This window comes from Chaetura pelagica, unplaced genomic scaffold, assembly GCF_000747805.2.
Source record: "Chaetura pelagica isolate M959 unplaced genomic scaffold, ChaPel_1.0 scaffold585, whole genome shotgun sequence".
Classification (NCBI taxonomy): Eukaryota; Metazoa; Chordata; class Aves; order Apodiformes; family Apodidae; genus Chaetura; species Chaetura pelagica.
In genome coordinates this window covers 1,050,064-1,063,579 of record NW_009953404.1, presented here as the reverse complement: position 1 = coordinate 1,063,579, position 13,516 = coordinate 1,050,064, and the positions used below count along the sequence as shown (strand labels likewise).

The 13,516-nt window shown below is 50.2% G+C and overlaps 1 protein-coding gene across 1 annotated transcript; it reads left to right on the top strand.

Moving 5' to 3' along the window:
- The first annotated feature begins 19 nt into the window (after positions 1–19).
- Positions 20–13,367, top strand: BRAP (BRCA1 associated protein). The gene is made up of 11 exons (XM_009998427.1): positions 20–163; positions 654–855; positions 1,645–1,834; positions 3,269–3,382; positions 3,838–3,986; positions 6,129–6,204; positions 6,709–6,847; positions 7,338–7,447; positions 9,049–9,138; positions 11,019–11,122; positions 12,305–13,367. Exons 1-11 carry the CDS (start codon positions 22–24, stop codon positions 12,663–12,665), a joined length of 1,677 nt encoding a protein of 558 aa, XP_009996729.1. The 5' UTR covers positions 20–21; the 3' UTR covers positions 12,666–13,367.
- The last annotated feature ends 149 nt before the right edge of the window (positions 13,368–13,516 follow it).

Here is a 13,516-nt window from a genome sequence, read left to right as displayed (position 1 = left end):
CCCCCCCGCGCAGCTCCGGAGATGGCTGCGGAGAGCACCGGGGCGGCCCTGCCCTCCTGCCTGGAAGGGAAGGGCCCCGGGGAGCGGGCGGCCATTCTGCACCAGCACCTGGGCCGCAGGGAAATGACCGACGTGATCATTGAGACCATCCAGCCGCGGCCAGGTACCGGGGGGCACGGAGGCCTTGGTGGGAAGGAGGGGCTGGTCGTTGCTGGCAAACGTTTCCCGCTGTGCAAAAGGTGAATTAATTTGGTGCTTTGCTTGCCGGCCTTGCTGGTCCCCAGGGACGGGATTGGGTGGCTCTGCAGGTGTTTACGTTTCCTGATGGAGGGGGAGTTTCCAGATGGAAACTCCCAAGTTTGTGGAATATCTGAGCTGGGCTCTCCTGACCCCTCCCCAGCCAACCTGCCCCTGCTTTGTGTCCCTGCTGGTGCCTGGTGGGATTTCAGCAGGCACAGCTTGCCCAGCAGCACCGGGCTCCTGCTGGGGGCTGTGGCAGCTCCAGAGTTTCCCCTGGAACAGCAGAGATGAGAAGTGTCTCATTCTGCTGCTCTCCAGGGCTGTAGCTTGGCTTCCAGGGGTGCTGCTGTGTCAGGGAGCAGCAGCACTTATGAAGTGCTTTTAGTAACATGGAAACTTCTGGTTTGTAAAAGATGAAACCAAAGCTGCTGTGGAAGAGACGAAATCTTTAGAGGCCACATCTGCCGAGGACAGAAACAAACAGGATGATCCAAGTAAAGAACGTGAGGCTGCTCCAGACTCACCTTCTAAACAGCTCCCTGACCAGATTTCCTTCTTCAGTGGGAATCCCTCCGTTGAAATCGTGCATGGCATTATGCACCTCTACAAAACCAAGTAAGAATGTCTGACTAATGTGCTGGTGGGACCAGCTCCTGAGCCACAGCCCCACCCAGCAGGGTGAGCTGCTTGCCCCGGGGCTGTGGCTCCTGCCTGGGATAAACAGGAAGGGTGACTGGCAGCCAGGTCCTGAGTTCATGGTGGAGCTTGAGGCTGGCCCGGGTCCCCCAGCTGTGGGAGATGCTGCTCCAGGCTGAGAGGGCTTGTCCCAGGGCTGTAAGAGCACTAAGGAGAACATCGGTCCTAAAAAATGATGTTTGAAATGATGCTCCAAAGGACATCCCACAGTTGGATTGTGATCTCTGGGGTCTTGGCACAGGCCTGAGGAGCTGTCTGGGGCAGGAGGTTTCATCCTGAATTCCAGGGATTACAATTCCATGCCATTTGCCTGTAATTGTGTGAGAACTCCCGTTCTGGGTCTTGCTGAAAGCTCTCAGGAACCACAGAATGGGCCTTTGAATAGTAACAAGCATGGCTCACTTGTTCCAGGGGTAGTTCTGAGCACCCATGGGATGCCATCTTCACTGCTTTTATGGGCAGAGACCAAATTATTCCTGACAAACCCACTGTTTATTGGAGCTGCCCAGTTTAAACCTTTGCCGAAGAGTTGTCATTTCACCTGGGTGATTGCTTACCTCAGCCTCCTTGTTCTTCTTAATCTCTGCAAATGTGCCGTGGGGTTAAGTCTGACAGCAAAGCTGTTGCAGACCCTGCAGCTGGGGAGGTGGGACCCCCACCCAGCTCTGCCCTTCTCCTCCCTGAAGAAGTCCCATGTTGTCCCATCAGCAAGATGACCTCGCTGAAAGAAGACGTGCGGCGCAGCGCCATGCTCTGCATCCTCACTGTCCCTGCCACCATGACCAGCCATGACCTGATGAAGTTTGTGGCTTCCTTCTACGATGTCATTGAGCACATGAAAATCATCCGAGACTCCACTCCCAACCAGTACATGGTACTGATCAAGTTCAGCTCTCAGGTAAGGGCTGGAAACCCCTTGGCTGTTGAAGGGACTGCTCTGCCATGTACCACTGCTGCTTGGGGATGGTGCCTGACCCAAGCTGTTAGCCCAGCTTGCACTTTATCCTTGGAGAAACAGTCCTGTCCTATTGCCCAGAGCATTCCTGGGACTGCTGACAAGGATTAGTCCCACATCTGGACCTGGAGGCAAGTGTCTGTCACGTCCTCACTGTCCTATTTCTTGTTAGCAGGGTATTTAAAATATGTATTAAGGATACATGGTTCTCTGCTAAACTCAGAGTGTGTTCAGAACAAGAGGGTGCACTGTACTGTGCTGAACAGAAGAGACCCATCCAGGGGGGCTTTGTCTGCATGTTGGGAAGGGCTTGTGCTTTTCCAAGGAGCTGGGTGCTCTCCCAGCCACTGCCAGTACCCTCAAAATGGGGACTCAATCAGAGGTGGCCCAGTTTGCTGCTCACAGCTCTTCTCCAGCTATGCAGCTTCAGGCATTTCCCCTGCCAGTTTCTGTGTGGACCCTCTCATTTGCACCTTCTCTTCTCCCAACTTCAGCTGACGTTTTTGGGGGCTGGGGGGAGGTTTCCCCCACACCATGGATGCTGCCCGAGGTGTTTCCCCTGCCCCTTGTACAGGTGCAGCGTTTGTGTGTGTTTTGTGCCATTTGCAGTGGTTACAAAGATGGATTTTGTAAATCACCGTGTCACATGTGGGCAAACACCTAATGCTTGCAGCAAAGCTATAAACTTCTGCTCAGCTCACAGTGGAATTCCCATTTCTTAGGAAGTTCCCTGGAGCCCTGTTCCCCAGGGCCTCTTGATGGCTGCATCTGATGGCAGCAAGAGCAGATCTGTCCTGTAGTGACCAGGAGTCTGGGAATGTGGAGTCTGGCTAATTTGCCACAATCTGGTGTGTTCTTTTGTGCAAGAAAGGGTTTGGGGAGGCTGAGTGAACACGGATGAGTTGACAGGTTTTATTCTGGTTCTCCCTCTTTGCCAGTGCCCCTTGGTTCTGAGCTGTGACTGGTGACACAGATCCTCTCTCTCAGTTAAATTGCTGTTCCTTTCCCTGCCACAACTGTCAGTGTCCTGCTATGTGACCCTCTGAAATTTTTCAGAGACCAAATTTGCTTTGCAAATGCCCTGAAAATGCTGACAAAGGGCAAAAGAGATGCTGGAGGGAAATCCTTGCTTGCTGACAAGGGCTCAGGCGTCAGAGTAGGTGCCCCTGCCACGAGCTCCACTTCAAGTGGTCACGCTGAGCCCCGTGCCAAGGTGCAACGCCTGCTGGCACGAGCTGCTTGTCTGAAGTACCTCCCCTGGTGTGACAGGGCTTGGTGGAGGGGAGGAGAGGATACAGCAGGTTTCTCTTCCTCTTCCCCAGTGGGACCAGCTGCCAGTTTTCCCTTTCCCTCTGCCTCCCCTTGCTCTGTGCACAGGCTGATGCCGACAGCTTTTACATGGCGTGCAACGGCCGGCAGTTCAACTCCATCGAGGAGGATGTTTGCCAGCTGGTGTACGTAGAAAGAGCTGAAGTCTTCAAATCAGAAGATGTAAGTTTGGTTTTTCTTGTTTTCCCTGCACTTTGGGTCATTGTGACAGGATTATTTGGACCAGGCAGAACGCTGCAAGAATTGCTCAAGTGCACCAGCCCAAACCCCACTTCCCATTCCAGCGCTTTGCTATTTGGGAGAGTATGTTTGGTGGCTTCAGAGGCTCCCTGCAGTGTCTCAGCCCCAGACCAGTAGATCTGGAGAATCCAGAAAGCAGAATGGGGCTGGTGGGAGATGGAGCCACCACGCTGAGCCTGTGCTGTGACAAGGATCCTGGCTGGGCTCTGCTTAGTGCAGTGGATCACTTCCTTTTTCTTGTACAAATATCTAACCCGTGTGGTGGTTTTGTACCCAAGTGCCAATGGGAAAACAGTTTGACTTTTTCTTATGTGGGGTCCTTAGTGAATGGTGACTGGAAGGTGCTGAGCAATTTGTCTCTGCTTGTTCTTCCCAAGGGGGCCAGCCTGCCTGTGATGGACCTGACAGAGCTGCCCAAGTGCACTGTGTGCCTGGAGAGGATGGATGAGTCCGTGAACGGGATCCTGACCACGCTGTGTAACCACAGCTTCCACAGCCAGTGTCTGCAGCGCTGGGAGGACACCACGTAAGAGCCTTTGCTTTATCTCCCCATCTGAAACTCTGGTTTGAGTGTGGTGCTTGTGTGCTGACAGGACTGTTTCTGCTCATCCAAATGTGGGGGCAGGAATTACTACAAGTTCTAATGCATTTTTTCTTTTTCCCATTAAGGGACTCCCAGAGAGAAATGTCCCTGCCAAAAGTAGTTGAAAAATGCTTCCCTTGGGCCTCACTGCTGAGGCAAGAAGGGAGTTGTAGAGTAATGCTGATTATTTTAAAATATCATACAATAAAACTACTGGGGCAAATAGCACTGGGTGCACACACAGCCCTGTTCCACTCAGTCTTGTGTGTGCCTGTTTGGCCCTTTGTTTCCTCGGGGTGGCTGAGGCTGTGCTGCAGGCAGGCCTGTGCACCTGGCTGAGCTCAGGGACCTTCTGGGAGTCCTGCAGCCTCACCCTCTTACTTGGGTGCTGGGAGAGGATGAAGAAGAGCTGGGCAAGAGCAGGTGTTGGGGGGGACAGGGCTGGAAAGGAAGACAGAAGAGAGGCAGGGGAGGGGGGATGAGAGGATCACTCTGTGCCTCAGAAGGGGAGGCAGCTGCTCTAGACAGGCTGGCTCAAGGAGACCCTCCCTGGCACTGGGCGCTGCTGGGGGCTGGACCTGCCTCTGTCCTTAAAGCAGCTCTTCTGTTCACTACTGCCAACCCTTCCTGCTCGTGCTCTTCCCATCCTTCACATCCCTGTAGCTGGGGATTTAGGTGTGAGAGCTCCTGACTGCAGAGCCCCTGGCTGTCACACAGGTCCTGCTCTCTCTTGTGCATATTTTGCATTCTTCCGGTCACTGTTTTACTGCACCTCAGGCAGCCACAGACACTGCAGCAGAAGGCTGATGGGCTTCACTGTGCTTTCTGCCACTGGTACCCCTGATTGCCTGATTCTCTGGAGTAGTGGGAGGAAAATTTTAGCTCTCTCTGAATAATTTGTATAATTTATAAGCCAAAGTAACAGAACCTCTGTAAGATTAATCATTTGTAGCTATTGAAGTTTATGGGTTGCTTTACCCCATAAATCAAAACCAGTTTAAATGTGAAGCAGTGGAGCTTAGCCAGGGCAGGAGCAAGATCCAAAATAGCACTTAAATGTCTAATACACAATTTAAGCAGAACTTCTGCTCCCAGTCCAGAAGACTGATAAAAGAAAATCTCTGTCCACTTTGCTGAGGCACCAGGGAGGCTGTAAGTGCCTGGATTTGTGTAGAAAGCTGACTGTAATCCAGCTGTCTCCTCCTTGAATGTTTCTGTAGCTTATCCAGCAACTCATGAAAAATACATGAATGGTCCTGGCAGTAGGATGCACAGCCTCAGTTACCCCTGGCTGAGCTTCAAGCCCTTAGGGTCTGGACAAAGGTTCCTTCCTTCTGGTCTTGGGTATTCTGTTCTGGCAGCACAGGGGTATAGTTTTAAGAGAGATGATAGTAGGGTGCCTGCTCCTCATTCTCCTAGGGTGCAGACATGGGATGTTCTTCCTGAAAGGGCTGAACCTGTTGTGTTGGGGTGAGATTGAAGCATCTCCTAATCTCCTGAGGGTTGTTTTAAGTACCAAGGTGTGTTTGCAAAGTGTGGGTTTCTCTCCTCAGCAGCTGTAGTTGCAGCCTCCTTCCACACCAGTGTGTAGTGCTGTGTGAACCCTGCAGGGAGTGGAGAGCTGAAGAAGTCAGCTGGCAGCAGCCGGGAGCAGTGCCCAGGGCTGTGTCCCACATCCACAGGAGCCTCCTGCAGTGCTCATGGCTGGGGCAGGGAAGTGTTTCTTGAGCCTGGCTGTGGCTTTTTTGCTTGCTGGCAGAGGCAGAGGTTGCTGGCAGCCCTGCTGAGGCTTTTGGTTGCAGATGTTCTCTACACCTGGACTGCAGCAAAACCAGAGCAGGCTGAGACTTGTGAGATGGCTTCAGAAGAGCTGTTCTTTGTTCTCCTGTCACTGGTTTACAGACAGTGTCCTGGTGTGGGCTGGAGACAGATTGGAGTGGGGTGAGTGTGAGCTGAGAGATGTGCACATGAAGAACATCCCACTGCATAAGGCATTTTACTTGGAGCTCTGTGGCTCTCTCTTTAATTACCCTAATATTAGGATGGAGTTCCTTGTGTCTAATCAGAATGTTTATTGCCCTCTAGGTGTCCCGTCTGCAGATATTGCCAAACGCCTGAACCGGTGGAAGAGAACAAGTGTTTTGAGTGTGGAGTTCAAGAAGTAAGTAGGTGGGTGGATGGTGAGCAAGATCTAGACTAGATCTGACTGCACAGCTGCTCTAGTTGCTTTTGGGATTAATTCTGTGGCTGATTTTACCAGTCTGTGGTGTATCTGCTTTCCTTTTGAGTGGGAATCAGCACTAGCACGTCAGCTGATCAGAGGTGTGTGATGAGTATGATAGCAGGAGCCAAACTAACACTGAACTTGGCAGTCCCTTCTGGTCTGTGCTCTTCAGAGCTTGCTTTGTGGTCCTGCTGAGGTGCCTCCTTGGTTAGTCAAGGCCATTCTCCCATCCCTGCTTGTGGTAATCTGTCAACATGCCCAGCACCTGCAGGAACCTCCTTGTCTTTAGCCTTCCAGCTGAGCAAGGCTCTGAAGAAGGAGGGGGAGAAGCAAAACTGATCGCTTTCTAAGGAAGTGCCTGGGTGCATTCAGCACCCATGGGTCAGGCTTCCTCAGAGCACTGAGGAAGCAGAGTACTGATCTTTCTCATTCTCTTGGCAGAACCTTTGGATCTGCCTGATCTGCGGGCACATCGGCTGCGGCCGCTACGTGAGCCGGCATGCGTACAAGCACTTTGAGGAGACCCAGCACACCTATGCCATGCAGCTCACCAACCACAGGGTCTGGGACTATGCTGGAGGTGAGTGCTTGGCCTTCCCCCTGTGAAGGCTGACCTTGTTTCTACAACAGCTTTTGGACCCCCTCAGTAAATGTTCCTGTATTAGAGTTTGCTTGGAGATTAAGAGGTTTGTGTGCCTACTAATACCTTGTCTTTTGGGAACATATGTCTCCTCTCTAATAGCAGTTTTCATGGGTCTGTAGCAGATGGAGGAGGGAGAACATGGTTTTGTGAGGAACTGGGGCAGTCCTGTAGACTCTGCAGGATGTTTGTTACTCCCTTTCCATCCGTTTGCCCTGGGGTGTGGGAACGGGCTGAGTAATAAATACCCTGTAAGGTGTCTGTGAGAAGCCTGATAAATAACAAATACATCTGGTGTTGGCTTTCTGCCTCACTAATGTGCTGTTGCAGCAGTCTGCATGGTTAATTGTGCTGCATAAAGTATTTCCACTGATGTCAACCTGGGTGTTCTTAAGCTAAAACTCCCTGTGGTTGAATTTTCTCTCTCCAGATAACTACGTCCATCGACTGGTTGCAAGCAAAACTGATGGGAAGATAGTTCAGTATGAATGTGAGGGAGACATGTGTCAGGAAGAGAAAATTGATGCCTTACAATTAGAGGTAAATGTTTTGCCTTGTTGAACTCTGCATTGTGCTGCTGTGTGGAAGTGTTGCAAATCCAGATATGACTACAAGAAAATTACATCAGCTAATGCAGCAGACCTGCTCCCTGCATGTAGGCAGTTGTCTTCAGGCAGAAACAGGATGTTTTCAACTGCTGGTTTGGTTTGGTTTGTTTTTAAAAAAAGAGCAACTCTTCTTGGCTCTGCAGAGCCAATGCAGCTAAGCGTAAGCTGGCTGAAGTTCCATCCTGTGTTCACTGGTAGACTGAAGATTTGCTGGTTATGCTGCTACACTCAGGTCACTGGAGAGAGGAATGGGTCCGAATGCCCAGACTCCCTCACCAGACCCTTCCTAGTGGAGCTGTGCCTTGGCTGAGGAGCTCGGATGTGTGTGGAACTGTCAACTCCAGCAGCTCAGGTTGTATACTGAGCTAGAACACAGGAATCCACAGCTGTGTGCTTACCTCAGCTAGCAAAGGGAGCTGACAGGCTTGTCTGACCCCATGCCTTTTCTGCTCCCTTCTCCTGAGCAGATGATGGTTATTGTGTACCAGTTGTCCAGCTTCTCCTACCCTGGCTAGAAGGTAAAGGAGAGAAACTCAGAATCACTGCTCTGCTCAGCAGACACTGCAGTGTGATTTCAGCTGCATTAGACACAGGGCAACCCGAGGAGGAGCAGACTGTAGAGGCCAGGCTTCACAAGCTCATTGTTCAAATAAATATTTGGCTGCTTTTCCATTAATCTTCTGAGGAAAACTTAGATGCTAAACTAGCTGGTTTTAACCCTTTTTTTTCCTCTGAGGTTGGTGCTTAAAGTATATAAGACCTCTCTGTCTTGCTTATGAGATCTAAATATTTCTAGAGAGAATTAATTTGGCAGCATATTTTGGCACTCTGGTATTTCTGAGAGTATTCAAGGCTTTTTGCACATGTTAAATTCTGTAGTAAATGCCTAACTTGGTCCTTCTTAGCCTGATGATAAGAAATGATCAGGTTTTCCAACCTTCTCATAACTGCTTTGCAGAACCAGGAAGGCAGAGATGGGGTGTGAGGCATATGTCCTTGTTGCCAAAATATGGAATGGACTGTGCCTGTGGGAGAACAATAACTGTGCAGAGTTGCACACAGCTGAGGATGCTTTCCCAGAGATGTTCTGGATCTGTGCACTTACCCTTGGGTCTTGGGCTATGAACTCAGCCCTTGGGATCTCAGACTTCCGTGACAGGGAGGGTTGATGTTTCATTTTCCTGTGAAGTATATAAAAGTATAGAGATTTATTGCTACTACAGTGAAAAATCTGTCTCATCTTTAGCAAGTTCTTGGCATGATGCTGAGTGGAGCTTTGCAGAGCTTTTCCTTGATGCTTGTTGTGCTCTAAAGGCTTTCCTTGACTTCAAACAATCAAGTGATTTGATTTTGGAATCAGGTTGGTGACACACATCTGCTGGAGCTGCCGCCTGCACGTGTGCTCAGGATGTCCTGCATGCTCAATTTCATCTGATTACATTGATTTGTATATTGGAGCCCTTTGGGCTTCCTAAGCAGTGTAGCCACCCTCGTGGCCCAGCTGAGTGGTCTGTGTCTCTCCTGTGTTTATAGTACTCATATTTGCTGACGAGCCAGCTGGAATCACAGCGGATCTACTGGGAAAACAAGATTGTCCGAATAGAAAAGGATACGGCTGAAGAGGTGAGCTCTGCTCTGGGCTTGTCTGAACTCTGCTCAGACAGGCCCCTGGACACTATTTGGTTCCAGAGGAGATGGAGCTGCTCCTGACCTGCCCTCCCACAGCCTGCTTCACCACCAGCTAGGAAAATTGGCTCCCAGGACATGTCCCTTACCTCGCTGCTCAGATCTAGCAATTTGCTGCTCAGTGGTGCAAGAAGCAGGTAGATTGCCACCTAGGTGGAAGGCTGATTTAAATGTGCTGCTCAGGAGGCTGCAGCAGTAGGGAAACCAGCCCAGGCTGCTGCAGGATCCCTGCTCTCCCAGCTCATCCATCTCCCTGACATGTATCTCTGGGGAAGGTTAGTGTAGCATAGACAATATGACTTTAATTTGCTCGGCTGCAGAAAGTGGTAGCAGGCTTTCTGCTCCAAATGCATATTGATTTGCCCTTTCCCTCTGATCCCCTCTCCCTCCTCATCACCCTTTGGGAAAAGTTCAGAGTATCCTCCTATAAAGCATTCTGTAGGCAGGGCTGCTGCAAAAATGTCACTAGCAGAAATCCAGTGAGAATTACCCTCACTTACCTGGATCCTTCCAACGAGGTTTAAAGTGAGTCAGGATTTAGGGTTGAGTCCTGAACTGAACTTTCTGTGTGACTTCTAATTAATCATTTAGTATTTGCAGCTACGTAGCATCATAAATGCAGGAATTAGGACCATTGAAATAGTGGCCATTGACCTTGGTCTAAAGAACAGTCCCAGAAATCTTATGCAGGGCCCTATAAAAGGATAAGCTGCAGCAAAAATTTTCTTGCACATGACCAGGAAACATGATCCACAAAGCAACTTGAAAGCGAAGCGATTGTTAGATCCTCCAAACATGGTTTCCTGTTTAAAGTCCTCACAATTTTGCTGGTGGCACTTGTTCCATGTCAGCCCTGGCTGGATGGGTGCCACCATGCAGTGTATTCCATTATCAGGGCTTAGGCTACTTCCCAAATTAACCATCAGCTGCATAAACACTCAGTGATGAAGGCTGGAGGGCTTCAGACCTGCTCTGTATTGACTCTGGCATCAGGGAAGGCACCATGTGTGCTGACACCAACATGTAGCCAGACTGCTCCTTCAGAAAAGCATTTTTCCTTTCAATTCCTGTCTCTGCTCCAAGCAGGCACTCCTTGGACACTAACACAGGGGAAACAACTGTTGCTGTCCATAAATCTCCTGCAAGTCTTGTTTGGGAGGTCTGGATGAGTTCTGTGCAGTGCCTAGAGAGGGAGGGCTTGGTTTTCTGCAGCAGTAAAGTTGTGAAGGAGAGAGGGAGAGGAAGCCCATGGATGTGTGTTTCTGTTTGGTTTTGCATGAGTAAGATATTGGTGTCAGTAGGTCACAGCCTGTGACAGCAGCTGCTGAGTCAGTGCTGAGCAAAGCGGCGTGTTCCCTTTCAGACTTTGACCAAACTTTATTTGAGGTTTAATTGAACACGAGCAAAACCCCCAGCACTGTAAAGCCTGGAGGTGGGAGTGTAAGTTTGCTGAGAGGTATAAAAGAGTTGAAGATGGCTAAAGGAGTGGTTCCCTGCACGCAGGAGGAAGTTCAGGATCTGATGCAGCTTTTGTGTGGGTGGAGGGGGTGCCTGGCACAGATCTGCAGCCTGAGTTGCTGGTCTGTGTGAGCAGCTTCCACGGCAACCCAGTTCCTCCTCTGGAAGGAGGAAACTGTAAAAGTTGTAAAAAGCAGGTGGTCTTCATCCACATGAAGCCTTTTCTTGACTCAAAGCTCTTCCTTACCTGGGCACAGTCGTTGGTCAAAGTCTAGAAACCGCTCCAGGAAAGCAGACATGGCAGGGGAAGAGCAGAGGACTTTGATCGCTTGGAAATGCCTGTGTGTTTGTTTTTACAGATTAACAACATGAAGACCAAATTTAAAGAGACCATTGAGAAGTGTGACAGTCTGGAACAGAGGCTGAATGACTTGCTGAAAGAAAAGCAGTCTGTGGAGAGGAAGTGGGTACTGCTGCCAGCTTCAGTTCTGTGCAGCCATTAAACGCCGCGCGCTGACATCCAGAAAGAAAAAAATCATACTATTCCTGGGGAATTTGGGGCTATTTAAACTGGAATATTGAGGACACAGTTTATTGAAGGGGAAAAAAACCACAACAACTCTCCTGTCTGTAGGTGTTCACAAATGGAAAGTGCCTGCAGAGTGGAGCACAGCTTTGGGGCTCTTGGCTCTTTTTCCATGGTCTGCATGTTTAGCATTCAGGAATCCTCCCTCTGCCTGCTTGGGAGGAGCTACCAGTCTGTTCCACAATTGGTGGATACATCCAAAGGGAAGAAAAGGAGCTCATCAGAGGCATCTCACCCTGCTCAGAGGAAAATTTAGATCTTAGGAGGTGCCTGGATGCAAGATGCCAAGTATGGGCACCGTGCAGAGCAGTGTGTTCAGCTCCCCAGGTGGGGCTGCCAGCTCTGTTCCCCCCAGCACTGCTGCCTCTTCAGTAGTCCTGGTTGGAGCAGGAAGCCCGGGCTGCTGAGCTGTGTTGTGCCTCCACCCTGCTGAGTGGAAAGGAGCCTGTGTATGATGCCAGCAAACTTTCAGGGCAAGAGCAGGGAGTTGCTGGGAGCAGAGAAGCACTATCTGTGGAACAAGGCTACTGATATCCTTGTGGGAGCATCTTGCTTCCGAGGCAAGTGATATCTTCAGGGTCTTGTACCCAGAGTGTGGCAGGGCCAGCATCAGTCCCTGACTGCCCTTAGCTCTCCAAGGACTCCGTGTAAACTCTCAGCCCTTTTTGGTGCCTGTTCCATAAGTTGCTGATTTGTGTTGAAGGTTACAGTCCCCTGCTCCCACACACACCCTGTTGGCACTGGGCTCGGGATGGAATTGCCTGACTTGCAAGGGAAGGGATCCTCCTGGGGGACAAAGGAAGGGATTCTGCTTCACAACATCCTAGTCCATGTGCAGGTAACACCAAACAGACAAGCAGGTGCTGGCAAGCCTTAAGCTGGGGAAGAACATTCTGGGGGGATTTCAGAGTTCTCTTGTGTTGCCTCCCCTTGTCCATCTTTTCCCAGAAAACCAAGAGGCAGCTGGGGGGCCAATTGCCCCAAGGATTGGGAATGGAAAGGATGTAGTAGTGTTTGGTGTAGTTCACTGCTTTCCTGACTTGTGCTTCTCTTTGGAAGGTGTTCTCAGCTGAATAACAAAGTGGCCAAACTTTCCAATGAGCTGAAGGAGGAGCAAGAACTGAACAAGTGTTTGCGAGCAAATCAAGCCTTGCTTCAGAACAAGCTGAAGGAAGAGGAGAGAGTGTTAAAGGAAACCTGTGAGCAGAAGGACCTGCAGATCTCTGAGATCCAGGAGCAGTTGCGGGATGTCATGTTCTACTTAGAGACACAACAGAAAATCAATCACCTCCCAGCTGAGACCCGACAGGAGATTCAGGAAGGACAGATCAACATTGCAGTGGCTTCTTCTGCCAGCTCCTCCACGGGGAGCACAGGCAAACCTTCTTCCAGGAGAGGCCGTGGCAAGAGGGGCAAGTGAAAGGCAGAATGTCCTCCTGCCCCCTGAAGCTGGCTGGCTGGTGGTAGGCCAGGCTCACCTCTCAGGACTCCAGCTGGGAATGCCCAGTTCACTAAAGCTCAGCTAGAAATTGTCTTCAGAGCTGCTCATAAAACTGGTTGCCAGTCAATGGAGGTCTCTGTGGTATTTAAAAGCATTTCACTGCACTATTTAGCTATTTTTAGGCAGATCTTAAGGCCTGTTTTGCCTTCCTACCTTTCCAAAGCCCCTCCTATCATGCATTTGACTTTCTTCTTGGAGAGTGTCCTGTTTTGGGGTGGGGGTGTGTGTAGGTGTTAAACATGGCATTCCCAAAGGGGATGCAGTAGACTAGGCTTGGCCCAGTGTGTGAGGCTTCTCCAGTTCTCCTGGATTAAAAGTATTCTCAAGTAAGAAATGATTTTATTTAATAAACAGTGTGGATTAGATTCTCTAAATCTCCTTTTAGTAGGTGCAGTCCTGACACTGCAAAACTGCTAGTGCAGGAGTAGAACTGTAGTGTGGAATTAAAAAGGAGTGAGGTGTGGAAAATAAACCATCTTAGTGGTGTAAGAAATTAAATGAGTCCGAAAGGCTTGTAATTTGGAGTATTAAACACTTCAAGGGACTTTGCTACTATCTCCTTCTTCATTTTAGAGCTGCCCTTTGAAGGGCCAGTGTTTGCTGCCTTCGGGGCAGGGAGCAAGGGGAGGGGGGGACGCTTAGATTCTGGAAACTTGAACGTGGTGATTTTACAGGCGTTTCTGCGGGAGAAGCGGTGCCGACTGCGCAGGGAGCCTGGGACGTTCCCTGCTCTGCAGCTGCCGCAGCGACCCGGCCCTGCTGGAGCGGGT

Excerpts from the sequence above, each read along its gene's own strand:
- BRAP (XM_009998427.1), top strand. The coding sequence starts at position 22 with ATGGCTGCGGAGAGCACCGGGGCGGCCCTGCCCTCCTGCCTGGAAGGG. Across the intron at positions 1,835-3,268 it reads TGATCAAGTTCAGCTCTCAG|GCTGATGCCGACAGCTTTTA; the intron begins GTAAGGGCTGGA and ends CTCTGTGCACAG. Across the intron at positions 7,448-9,048 it reads TTGATGCCTTACAATTAGAG|TACTCATATTTGCTGACGAG; the intron begins GTAAATGTTTTG and ends CTGTGTTTATAG.